The sequence below is a fragment of the Motacilla alba genome, chromosome 3 (genome assembly GCF_015832195.1).
Source record: "Motacilla alba alba isolate MOTALB_02 chromosome 3, Motacilla_alba_V1.0_pri, whole genome shotgun sequence".
In the NCBI taxonomy this organism is placed as follows: Eukaryota; Metazoa; Chordata; class Aves; order Passeriformes; family Motacillidae; genus Motacilla; species Motacilla alba.
The window spans coordinates 102,674,475-102,687,942 of record NC_052018.1 but is presented as its reverse complement, the minus strand read 5'-3'; the positions used below and the strand labels follow the sequence as shown (position 1 = coordinate 102,687,942).

The 13,468-nt window shown below is 46.0% G+C and overlaps 1 protein-coding gene across 35 annotated transcripts in view; it reads left to right on the top strand.

Annotated features, from left to right (window-relative positions):
- NRXN1 (neurexin 1) overlaps positions 1-13,468 on the top strand; it is a 673,398-nt gene that overhangs the window by 394,948 nt on the left and 264,982 nt on the right. For 2 of the 35 annotated variants that reach the window (XM_038133400.1, XM_038133399.1), the window contains exon 1: positions 6,972-8,744. The exons of 30 other annotated variants lie outside the window; for them this stretch is intronic. In XM_038133400.1, the coding sequence (XP_037989328.1) occupies positions 8,504-8,744 (241 nt within the window). In that variant the 5' untranslated portion in view covers positions 6,972-8,503. Of the gene's footprint in view, positions 1-6,969; positions 8,745-9,303; positions 9,417-13,468 lie in introns of those variants that run through there. 3 more of the 35 variants (XM_038133398.1, XM_038133397.1, XM_038133401.1) reach the window with 3 other exon arrangements.

Below are 13,468 nucleotides of genomic sequence, written 5' to 3'. Positions count from 1 at the left end.
TACTCTGAATTGTGATGGCAAGTTTTTAAGACTGGTGTCTCACAGAAGAGGCACACGTACCTTTCATTTTGAGTTTTAGCTTGTGCTAACTATATGAGGAAAGTAGCAAGACCACACCATATGCCCAATAAAAGCTTCATTAGAAAGGCATTAGTAGATTAATCCAACTTACTCTGTGGTTTATTTTATTTAGAATGTAATAAGGTAAGTTCATTAGTTTGCAGGCTTAATGTTTTCTACTGTACCTCAAAGCAACCAGTAGCAATTCCATTGAGATTCCCCAGATCTCGCTAACACCTGTCAAGATAAACACATGGCTCTCTGGGGGAATCACCTTGGCAACATAACTGAGGGAATCTAGAAAAAAAGTAAGTCTTTCACACACAAAAGTGTGTTACACAGTCTAAACTTGATTAATGATTTTTCACATGCCTCCGAGGTCATATATCTCTTTAAAGTAGGAAAAAAAGTCAAATCAATCTCTGAAGAACAAATATTTTTGGAATGTACAATACGGCATCTGAAATGTATTTTAAAGAACTTGAAGGATGCAGAATAATTGTGCAATTTGAGCTGAGCCTCAGAAAGGCTGTCTGAGACCAGCAATTCAGTCTCCATCCCCCTAGGGCTAATATATTAGATTACAAGGATTATTGTAGTGGCACTATTTGTGCCACTACATTTAAGATTATGTCAGCATTTTCATTTTAAACCTGTATGTTCAGAGGTTCATAACTCAGCTATAGGAAATTTGCTTGACGTTACAAATGCGTTCTGCACAACAGTGACACTTTTTCTGGGGAGAAAAAAAAAATGAAAGAAAGAAAGAAGCTTAAAGCTAAATAAGTATTTGGACATTTTCAAGTTATGACTGCCAAAAGTTCATGTCGTCTTCTTGAAACTCTGCTTTGTAAATTCAGTTCTTTCTGCGGCTGTCTTGTAACACTACTGCTGTCTGGTCTGAAGCAATGTATTGCACTGGACAAAGAGTAGATGGCTGCATCTTATCCCTTTCTTTGCCAAGACTCAAGCAGGACTAACGTGTTCAATGAAAGCAGGAGATGGAACTTCACTGTACATCCTCTTCTCGACCCAGGCCAGAAAAGTGAGGGGTCTTGTGTGATGTTCATGAGTTGTAATGAGAGATGTCTTTGAAATCCTGCCAGGAAACCCTGCTTAAAAATGCAGTCTTGACTTTAGGTATTCCACAAATACCATTTAAGGCTCTCTTGGCTACCAGTGGGCTTCTTACCAAAAAAAAACCAAAAAAACAATTAACTTTACCTTGCAAGGTCTTTAAACTCAATCTCCCCATTTTGTGGCCATTGCACTAAGTCTATTCTGAGCTTTCCTTGATGTGGCTTTAATATCTCAGTTATTGTGCATGGTAAACAGTATCAAGAGCTGCAAACAAGTCTGTAAAACACACACTTTTCCTATTTCTGGAGGCCTTTATCAACAAATAGCTTTTGCATATGCTTGTACTGAATACAAAAGAGCCGAATACTGGGTTATTTTATTGGCATTTGTCATCAAACTTCTTGATGACTAATTTACAAGCTATTTTTGTGGTGGTGGCTTGCTTTTTGTCCCTAGCTGAAGTATTTGCTGAGGAGTTCAAATCAGTAGTATTCAAGCTGTACCAGGGATCTCTCTTTTCTGTGGCAATGCCGTGCCAATTCCTGCAGCAGCACTGGGAGAAGTCAGAGAGACTTTTGCAGGTTCTGCAGCAGCAGCCTAATTGCCCATAGAATTAACCACTCATGTGGTAGCCCAGGGAGACCATGGCTAGAGACCATTTGCTACAGGATTACAAGTCTCCTAAAATCTGCCACATACAGGTGGCTTTGGCCTTATTTCTTGTGGCGTTAGATTGGAGTCAAAGGGGGAAGCTACACAAAGTGTTAGAAATCCTTCTGCCACAAAATAATAAAAAAAAAGAAAATATGACATTAAGTGGCATCGCAGCACTGGCAGCTAGCAAAAGCCAACCCCCAGTGGATTCTGAGCCATCCTCCTCAAGCCAGCTCAAACCAGGGCTAATTCAAGTAAGGATGGGCAAACCTGGCAAAGTTCCCCAATGACTTATGGACCAACCAGGGCTGTTTGAGATAAAGAGGGACCTGCTCCTCACAATCAAAATTCCCCAGCGCAAAATGTTCTCCACAAGCCCCTTCTGCTCTAAATTGAAAAGATCTGGCTTATGTGCATGTCTTCAATGAAATGAAACAAAATGAAAATCAGCTTGATTTTGACAGCAAGCAATAGAGAGAAAGAGATTACTTTACACACACACTGTCAAGAAACATTTATTATGAAGATTTAAGCCTATCTGGATGGACAGAAAGACTTATTAACGGTACCAGGATTTGTTTTGAACTATGAATAGAGAATAGCTACACTACAGAGAAAGCAGCCTAAGTGTTTCTTTTGTAAGCTCTCCTTCCTCACATGATTACCAAAATTTTGAATTTCTGTGCATTTTTGGGCTGCACAAATACTCCATTCATTCTCTTAGGATTATATTTTTTACCTTCTAAGTCTTCAAGAAGTTCATATGATAAAGTTTATTGGCATAAAGTAAACAGTTTCTGCCCTAGGTTATGTAGGCTTAGGACACAAACTGGACATGAATCATAGGCCTTGGTTCAGTATCTTGCAATTAACTGGCTTTTGAAAGGAACGTTCTCTGCTGTTTAAAAGAGGAAAGTTACCACCTCCACTGTTACCAGACATCAGTAAAAGTACTGGGAGATACAGTGTATAGGTCATTAAATTCAACAGTGTTTACAGTGGGAAGAGGAAACATTAGCTTGACTGTTTTCTTCTCTAAGCCTCTGTGTGGGCTGGATAAACATAAATTCTGGTCTGTTTAATTGTAATCACAGAATGTCCATGTGTCTTCAGATTAAGGGAGGGTCCAAGCCTAGCAGTGGGGAAAACCTGTAACATAAAACATTGGTAGTATGTTAAAACTCTCAAAGCTAATTACATAGTAATCCTGTAACACACAGATTTGTGGAGGTGTTTGGGGGTGGCATTTTAGTTTGTTTGTTTGTTTATTATTTTGCTGAACAGCAGCTGAGCTTCAGGAGTTTAAGAGTGGATGTTACAACACTAAATGCAGGATTAACTAGAGATGGCCAGGGAAACCTGGTTGCATAAGGTGGCACTTAACCAAAAGAAACCCTGAATTTAACTGACAACTTCTGCTGGCCTAAGGCATGGTCTGCACTTCAGTTTTGCTGGGGTTGCTGAAGTCGTCCCTCTTAGCTGATCTATCTATACTATTGTAGAGAGATATGGTCATACCAGCAAGAAGTATCTGATTTTATTTGAGGAAATAATGTAAACTGTACTCACAGGAGTACTTTTTTTTTTGTTTGTTTGTATCAATTTTCTTTAGGAGCATTTGGTGTTTATAGCATAATAACACTAGAACAAGTCAGGGAATGATGTGTTCTTACAATAAGGATATTCTTGCTCAAAAAATTTAGGAGCCTACTGGTATTAACAGAGTTTATTTGGTGGAAATATCTCAATTAAAATCACATTTACTACCTGCACAGGGTGAGTGTTAAATGGGACTAACTTCACTGAGCTAAGTTCTTGAGATACTAAAAACTACCTTGTGAATACTAGAGTTCCTTCTCACATTTTATTTACTATGCCTGCAGCGGAACATTTGTTTGTTTACACGAACTCTTGTTTATTGTCTTCTTTTGTACCACTTCTTCATTCTTTGAGTGAACCTTCACAGACTGATAGCAGCATGTTGGTTGTGTTGGAAGTACAATTCTATGTCCTTGGGGATTAAAACCAGGTTATTTCAACTTCAGTTAGTCCTCAGCTAACAAAAATTCATACTCTCGTGTCAGCAGGGGGTAAAAAAGGCAAGCATTTTAAATACAAAATGTTGCTTACCTTCATTTTTTATAGTGTTTATTTGCAGAAGCTTTTAACTTACTTGTCACTAAAAAACCTAACTCCAGCTGCCAAAACACCCAATTAAACTTCTTAAATAGAATCACAGAATCATGGGACAATTTAGGTTGTAAGAGACCTCTAAGATCCCCGTTAACCTAGCGCTGTCAAGGCCACTGAATCATGTCCCTAAGTGCCACAAAGAAACCTGGAATGGTTTGGGTTGAAAGGGGACTTAATTATGATCTTGTTCCAACCCCCCTGCCATGGACATGGATACCTTCCCCTTGCCCTCATTGCTCAGAGCTCCATCCAGCCTGGCCTTGAACACTTTCAGGAATGGGGCATCCACAGCTTCTCTGGACAAACTGTTCCACTGCCTCCCTACCCTCACAATAAAGAATTTCTTCCCAATGTCTAACCTGAATCTCTACAGATCTTTTTAATATTTCCAGGAACAAGTAATTCACCATGTCCCTGGGCAGCCTGTTTCCCCTGGGCAGCCTGTTCCAATGCTTGACAAGACTTGTAAAAGTTTTTCCAGATATCCAATCTAAATTTTCTCTGTCATGACTTGAGGCCATTTCTATCACTCTTTACTTGAGGAAAGAGACCGACACTCACCTACAACCTTCTTCAAATCAAAACATGCAAAAAGTATAAGTGTCTGACTACCAGGATTTGCTTCAAATTGGAAAGAAGTTTTATTAGCTTGCTGAAAACACAAAAAACAAAATGGGCAAGGGAGGATTTTACTGGAAGGATTTTACTTCTTCACCTTCCTGGTATTCTTTTAATTTTCAATCTTTTAATATTTTCTGCAAATTAATTCTCTCCCATTTCTCACCCTTGCACTGCATTAGATCACCTTTCTCCCCCATGAAACTTGGATAGTCCTCTCTTGTTTGTGGTTCAGAGTGCAGAGCCAGGAAAATGTCAAACGTTGTTAAAATTAGAGTTGCTACACCCAAGGTGCTGATCACATTACCAGATCCAGAAAGAGATGCCTACTTAGAGGGCAGTCACCCCATTCACACTTTAATAGGGCTCTTAAGAGTTAGGTGCCTAAATAGTTTTGTGAAGATTTGGTCTTTGTGTACTCAACTCTTGGTTTGGATGCAGAGCAGCAAAACAATCCATTAATTTAACGGTCCCTAAGTAGTGTTTCATATCATAATGTAGCACCTAAAAATGACCCATTATAATCTACCTGATGAAAAAAACCCAAAACTTCACTAAGTAGTCTCCAGGCACAAATTGAAACTAGAAACTTTAGTGGCAGTTGTGTATGTGCACTGCATAAATAGTACATATTTAATAAAGTAGAGCACTTAAAAACCCTTTTTATCTTCAGTAAAATATTAAACGAAGTACCTTGGAAGTACCTAAACATTTTATTCATTTGTCCTTGTTTTTTAAGCACTTTAGGCCACCCTGGCACAGTAGATGGCAGATGGAGCAAGAATTTAGATTAAGGTACTCAAACTGCGAAGATCTCCAACAACACAGGGTGCTTCCACCAAGTCCTTCTGAATCCACACCGAAGTGGATCTTCAGCCAAAATTGAACAAACTGTGCTCGGGCTGGAAGGGACCCGTGGAAAGCCTCTCTCAGCAAGGTTACACACCTAATGGGGAATCCCCCAGTGGGGATGGAGCCATGCTTTCCTGGGTGCTGACAAGGAAACGGCTGGTGTAAGGTAGCACAATCCCGATGGCATCCTTAAAACAGCACAGCCAAGCAAAGTTAGTCTAGACAGAACTTGCCAACTGAAATTTTATCTGCACAACTGCGTTGCCAACTGTATCGTTACACGGTTGGCAGTACAGGCTTCCTATTTCAGAGGAGTGATAACAATTTTAAGTTCCTAGTCTGTAGGATGTCTAGAATCATTAAGAACAGTCAAGTTAACTACTGCCTGTTTCTAAAACGGCAGCAACATGCGAACAGTTTAATGAAAAACTGGTTCCAGTGACTGAAATATTTTGTTTCCCGAGTCAGATTGATAGAAAACCTAGTGGTATTTAGGGATGAAGTTTCTAACACACATTACTTGCATCAACAGGAAACATATATTAGGAGGTTTAACTTTATGAGAGCTGTCGAATCCAGGCTGACTTTTCTTTAAGGTTTCATACCTTTTTCTCTTTCTTTCCCTAACTCCGAAACTTAGAGAAATTATTGTCTTTTATTCTTTTAGGAGGTGACAGTGCATGACAGTTGAAAGCTGATAGTTTGGAAAATTGGTGTTTCTTCTCTCACACGGAAGCTTTTGGAGACAGGTTGGAAAACTGACTTCCTCCTAAGATGCCCACTGGCGAGCACCCTGGGTGTTACAGGGTGGTGGTCCCTGCCTCGAAGGGCCGCTCCCCCGGGCCAGGACGGATACAGGCTTCCTTCGGGATGCACTTCTGCCCTTCCACGGAGCGCAGAAAGTGCTCGGGCAGTGCTGCTTTCCTCGCCGCGTTAAGGCTTTGTTATAATTTACCTCGGCGTCTTGGCGAAACTTTGGGTGCGTGGCGAGGCTGCGATGCGACGCGTCCAGGTGGGCAGGGCAGGAGCCAAGCAGCCGCTTGCTCGGCGCTGCTCCGGGGCTTCGGGGTCTTTTCGTCGCTGTGTGCGGCCCCCGGCACGACCCCGCGGCCAAGGGCGTTCCTGTGGCCGGGGACAGCGATCCGCCCTGGGCTGAGCGGGGCCAAACGCCTTTCTCCTTCGTCAGCCTAAGCGGCTGAGCAAAGGTTGTGACTTCCCTTCTCACCCGCGGGAATTAGCGCCTCGGCGAATTGCAGCGGTTTTTCGTTTAAATTAACGCGAAATGTATAAAAAAAACCCACCCCATTCTCACGCCCACCGCTCGCCCTCTCGCTTTCACGCATCCGCTACCCGCACCCATGATCTCATGCTGCTGAAGGCATGGCACAAGATCTACGGCAGGCTGGGAGCGGGGGAGGGAGGGAGGGAGGAGAGGAGGGCCGGGAGTGCGCGGCTCGCACACCCTGCTGTGCCCAGGTGCGGTACTGCAGGGGCTGCGCCTCCGCGCCCGGCTCCGGGGGGCGCAGGACCCGCCGCGGGGCGATGGGTTTAGCCCTTAGAATACCGACCCTTGGCTTTTAAACGTGGCATCGGCTCCCGTGGCACCCTCGGCTCTGTGTGTGTGTCTGTGCGAGGGTGCTGGTGGTGTAGGGTAGCCCTCCGGCCTGTTTTGGGGGTAGGCGTGGGGCGGGCGCCGCGGCGGGGCCCCGCAGCCGGGCGGCGATGCGGGAGCTGCCGGCCCCGCCCTGCAGCTGCGGGGAAACGAGGGGGGCTCAGCCTAGAAAGGATTTTTTTCAACCCAGCTTGCGGCTGCGGTGGGCGGCCGAGGTGCGGTAGTTGAGTAGTGCCGGAGAAAATCCCGGTAACTCTTTGTTAGGCGCCGTGTGTGTAATTACCGGGTAATCACAGCCGGGGCCCGAATGGACGGAGGGAAACGTCTGATGGGCGAAGTTCAGGCCAATTCAAAGACCCCGAAATCGTTCTTTTTAAGATGAAAGTGGGTTTTCGAGACACTGGTACCTCTGAACTGTCGGAGGAGGGGAAGTGCTCCTGCCGTGCTGCTGACTCCGCGGCGCGGGTGGGGAGGAGAGGCGTGTGAGAGTGTGTGTGTGAGTGTGTGTGTGTGTGTGTCCCCTCCACACCGCCCGAGCCGCCTTCTGGAAGTGCGCGGTTCCCGAAAGGCTGAGGAGAGGCAGCGCGACTGTGTGGGAGCTGAACTCAGCCTCCCTCTTTAACATAGGCTCGTCCTCTGCATTGCATCCAAGCCTCAGCGATTTGCTGTTCGGAGACTGCAGATTTGCATAGCCCTGCTCCTCGCAAGCATGCTTATTTTTATTTTTATTTTTTTTTCCCAGCTTCTTTCATAAGGGTGCACTATTCTCCCTGAAAACATCCTCGGGTATTACTGTCAATAGCCAGACCACTGAGATTGCCGGAGCAGCCTGATTATTGTCTGGCGGCGTGTGCGAGTGTGTGAGTGTGTGTTCGCGAGTGTGAGTGTGTGTGCGCGCCGGGAGAGAGCTCGCTCGGTGAGGGCTCACCAGTTTGGAGATGAATGGAGGGAAGAGCAGCAGTTTGATTTTTCTCTGCTTTCCCAGCGCTGGCTGATGGAGTGGCATCCCCTTTTCTCTTTCTTAGCAGAAATGTGGCATGATTGGCTACACTGTGGATTACTGAGGATGGGGGAATGCTTGGCATTTTCGTAGCCCTTGCAACTGTGGAGTATTGTTAATGAGCACCAGCCCCGGGAAAGCTGAAACTAACGATTGTTTGGGCACGGGGCTTTTCCCCACTTCCACCTCTTTGCGAAGGCTCTGAACTGCCTGGATTCTCTGACTATGTCTCGGATTGTTTTGGGTAGAAGAAGACCTGGAGAAAAGGATCCTCATAGGCTTTCCCAAAGGGAAGAGATGGCTCGCCTGGTGCCGTGAGCTGCAGCCAGCGCCGTGTGCGAGTGTGCGAGCGCCTCTGCCCAAAGTTTGCCTCCGTTGCTGTGGCTGCTGCTCCTCCCGAGGACGCCGCGGGCCGGCTCGCCGCGCACCGGAGGATGGGGGGGCTCCTTAGGGGCAGCCCGGAGCCGGGACCCGCCAGCAGCGGCAGCAGCAGCGCCGGCGGCCGCTTGGCCCTGCTCTGGATAGTCCCGCTCACTCTCAGCGGCCTCCTTGGGGTGGCGTGGGGCGCCTCCAGTTTGGGCGCTCACCACATTCACCATTTCCACGGCAGCAGCAAACATCATTCAGTGCCTATCGCTATCTACAGGTCACCGGCTTCCTTGCGAGGCGGACACGGTGGGTTCGGGTGCCGCTCGGTCCCTGCGCGGTCGGGGGGCGCCGCCCCCCGGGGGTCAGGCGCGGGCTGCGGGACCCCGGGGGCCGGGGCTGCGGCGGCGCTCGGGGGGAGCATGAGGAGCACGGCGGAGAAGGAATGGCTGGGCTGCGGGGCCGGGCCCGCCGGCAGCCCCGTCGGGCGGGGTCCGGGCCCGTCCCGCCGCTCCCGGTGGGGCGGGGGGGCTCGGCCGGTCCCGGCTGGGCGGGGGATGCTGCCGGGGCCGCCGGGCATCCCCCGGGGCTGGCGGCGTGTCGGTGCCGTGCGCCCCGCGGGGTCGCTGCGGGGTCCGCGGGCGCGGGGCAGGCGCTGGAGCGGAGGCTTTCCCGCACCCCGCCGCTCCCTGCCCCGCCGCAGCGGGAGCCGCCTGGAAAACCCAGCCCGGAGGCGCCCGGAGCTGCGGCCCCCGGCTGGGAGCGCCCCGCCTCGTTCCACCCCCCCATCCCCGTCCCCTCCCTGCCCCGGTGCGGGGACACACGCTCAGGGCAAGCCGCCCCCCGGCGGAGGCAGGGCAGGGCGCCCGGGGACCCCGGCGAGGGGCGGGGAGGGAACCGGTGCGCTGCTTAAACCGCTGGCGATGATCGCGCTGCTTCCAGTTCATTAGCTTGGTCGAAAGTCGATGAACTAAAGCAAAGGTCAGCTCATTATGCTGGGGATCGGGGGAGCGGTGAGCGCTGACACGCTGAGGGAGGGAGGCGATGCCCACTGTAGCGGGCAGCAAAGGGACGGAGATGAAATTCTTTCCAAGTGCAAATACATTTTGTTTAAGAACGACAGTGCTCCGGTAGTTAGTTTCTGAAGTGACAGGAAGCTGCTTCAGTGCCTTTTGGACAGCCCCGTGCAGTTCTCTTTCTTTTTGCACGCAGACTTGCGAGAACCTGCACATCAATCATGCAGAATAAAGTGTGCATTACGTATGTTCGGTAGGACCAAAAGCTGTCAAAGAAAGCGAAACACCAGACTGTGTTTTAAGGATTTAAAGCCTCCCTTTGTCTCCGAGGGAGGAAGAGAAGATAAAGAAACCCCCTTGTTGGTTTCTGATTAGATTATACAGCTTCATTCTTCTTCATTTTCTCCTCTTGCCTTGCTTCATTTGTACGACCATGCGATGTCATTTACAGGCTTTGCAAAGTAAAAACCAGATCTTGTACCTAACCTCTGCTTCTCTGTGCAAGATGACCTAGTTGCAGTTACCTCCTAAAGAGGTAGTTAGGAATTATTGGATTTTTTCCAGTGATTAACAATGCCGGTATTGGTGGAAACGGTAGCATTGTTTACCTGAAAATCCCCACTGTGTGCTAAACACCCTTTGATACATATCTGCTGGAAAAGACGAAGTGCACAGAAATGCCTCTTCTTAAGCATTTTGTTATTTTTAAAAAACTTATATGAGTGGTCTAATTAAAAGCAAAACAATTGAGAAATTCAGGCCACCACTCTTTTCTGTAGTGCACTTGAGGCAGTGCAAGATTGAGAATGCTGCCTGTTCCGTAATGTATGTGCTACAGGGGAGAACTAAAGATGTGTGTGTGTGCACACATGTGTGTATATGCTTATTATTCTCTCAATTTCTGCCCATAATGGGATATCATGTAGGGGCTTGCTATTCATTTGAGGGAAGGCTAAAAGAATGAGAGGAAAAGAAACATGATTGTAGAGGTATCAGCTATGATTCCTTAGAAAGCATTTTAAAATCACACCTTTTGCCAGTTTTTGAAAACATTACCTTGGACCCAGTCAAAGGGTGATGTGTGAAAAGGCAGGTTTCTCAGAAGAAATAAGTCTTGTTAAAGAAAATGAAATATGAAGAGGTGGAGCTGCCACTTAAGGACTTCATAGGAAAGCCCAGGAGCCTCTCCAGAAGTTAAGTAGCTGATTTTATGAAAAGAGGGATGTTCTCTGTCATAAGGTGGCATTTCAGAATGTTTACTTGATAACACAGTGTCTTTGCTTTCCTATGTTTGTGAGAAATTCTGCTATCTGACAGCATTTTAAAACATTTGTTTCTTTCCATTATTAATTCTTCAGAGAGGTGTTCCCATTTGCTTCTGTCAGCCTGACAGAAGACAGAAGCATTTCTGTCTCAGGCTGAGCAGTGTTGGACACAGTTCCTGTGGAGCCCAACACTGCATCTCTAAGCATCCCTCAGAGGCAACTGGGTGAGGAAGGAGTGTGTATGTGTGTGTGTGTATGTGTGCTGGTTCCTTACCTGCTCTTCTTTAGTGTCCCTAGCCCCTGCTGACTTAGCCAGGTGAGAATTTGCTTCTCAGGCTTGTGTCCTTCAACCTTAGCTCCGCTCAGTTTTGCAGGTATTTTGTTCTAGTCTAATACGACTGTACATAAAAAATTGCAGTTTTTACGGTGAGCTCATAGAAGCTTTTTTTGTTACTTTGTTAGCTTTTTGTAGCATCACACCTGCTAAAAGTAGAAAAGAGCTTTTAGGACAGGTCAATTAGTCGATCCCAAATGGAAGCATTGCTCTTTAATATGGTGAATTAGAAGTGTGAAAGGAAGGAGAAATGATTACTTTGTTCAGGCACTCAATAAACGTCACCACAGTCCTCAGACATCCACACCCTTCCCCTTTACCCCTGGCACTGGCTAGCACTGGCACCCCCACCCTCTTGGGTTTAATTTTTTTATCTTTCAGTTTTCCTTGAGCCAACACAATTTCAGCTAGTAGTATAAGCAAAGCCAAAAGCCCAGCATGGTTGGATTTCTTCCATTTCTTTTAAAAAACCAAACCACAGTCTTGCTGCTAACATTCTCATCAGGTAATTTTGCTGGGATTTTGCTTAGTAGTGTGATCTCATGTGGTTTTAGTGGACAGTATTGTGCCTCACAGAGACATAAACAGAATCCCAACCAAGCAATTAGCTCACCATATGAGATAAAAAGGAGTTCAGCACACAGTCTTTTAATCCACTAAAAGTCAAAATTAAACATCTTTCAAGCCTGACCAAATGATTTTTCAATTTTGCTTTCTGACTGTCATTAAACTCAGGTGAAAGATGGGTGAAAGATTTGAAAGTTTAACCACAGGAATGAAAAAGAAAATAATTCTGTGGAACATGACATTAACAATGTAAAGAGAAGTCCTGAGAAGTAAAAGAAACACTAATGTTCATAAATATAAATCATACACTGCTCAGCCCTCACCAGTGGTCTCTTGTGGTTTATTTGATGATTTATGTCCTTCTTGATCCATTTAAGAAGGTGGCTGTTGTTTTTTTTTTATAGCTGTATCTACCATGAAGTCTGGATTTTTGGGGTTTTTTTTGAGTTGATAGAGCAGTTCATACCCTAGATTACAAAAGCAGAGATGGACCATGGCAAAACCCATAAAAAAGGAAAGAAGTTGCAACTTCCTCAGAAACTTTAAATGAAGAAAAGCTGTTTCTTTAAGAATCCAGGGACATGATGGATCATCTGTGAAGGGAAAACTGTGTGTTGAATATGCTAAAAGTGTAGCCATATGAATGGCTGTCATCATCCTCATTCACTCCTGTCTTCCTGCAAACACTTCTTTGCTGTCTACTCATTTATAGCTCCCCAATTCAGTTACCAAATGGCAAGTACAGTGTGTCCACTTCTGATTGCTTTCTGTGCTCTCAGGATCTTGTTGAGGCTAAATACAAACTGATCCTGGTTTTGTTTTTGTTTTGTTTTTGGTTTTTTTTTTTCAATTTGTGGGAATAGGAGCCAGGAGGTGAATAATGAGACCTGCATGTTGGTATGTGCATGTGCTTGGAAGGAAAAAGCAAAAATGGGGAGGGAATAGGGCCCACATGCTCACAGGCAGAACAGAAAGTTCTGTGTGTATTAGGGGTTGCACACTTAAGGACCTGAGTTAACCTGGTGCCAGAAGAGTTTTGACTTGATGAGGCTTAGGACCGACAGGTGGGCCAGTGGTTTAGGAGGGGCAGAGACAGTCTGAAGTAAAGAGAATGGGGTTCTGGGAGCAGGTTTTAAGAAAGTGGCAGCTTGGGTTGGTGTTAGGGACCTTTGTGGTGGAACAGTAGAGGGATTTAGGAGGTTGAGCTTCAGCAGCCAAGTTCCTGAGCAGGAAGAATGGATCTGTGGAAAATGAGAGTTTTGAGGAATAAAAGTTGGCAAGTTTTGGAGCTGAGAGCTGAGGATGGTGTGTCACCACAGCACATCCACTCCTCCAGGGTTTCTCATCCAGAGCATGATGTGGCAGCAGGGACACACACACTGATCTCCTACTCCTGAGCTAGGCCAACTTCTTCCAGGCTCTGCTTCACTGTTGTTGGCAGAGCTCATGTGCACTGGATTCACCCAAATGATGTTCATTTGGAGAGACTTCTGTGGCAGAGTCAACAGCTCACTGGTACTGGAGTACAAAGCAGCCAGGTCAGGCAGCTCTTGCTCAGGAAAGATGCCTATTGAACTCCACAGGAGTTTTCACCAAATAAAAACTACAGGACTGAAATTGCAGCATGGTGGTGGAATAATTTTTACCACCATTGTGAAATATATGACCCAGACATCTTTGAAAGATGTCCCTATGATGTATAGAAAACACTGACTTATAAGTGTAGGTAAAAATAACTTCACAGCCGTTTGCTGGTTTTTTTTTTTTTAATAAACTGGATTTGTTACTTTGTTATATAGAGATAATAAATGAAATAGTTTTAGGGATTATGGTAAATGAAATGACTTCTTT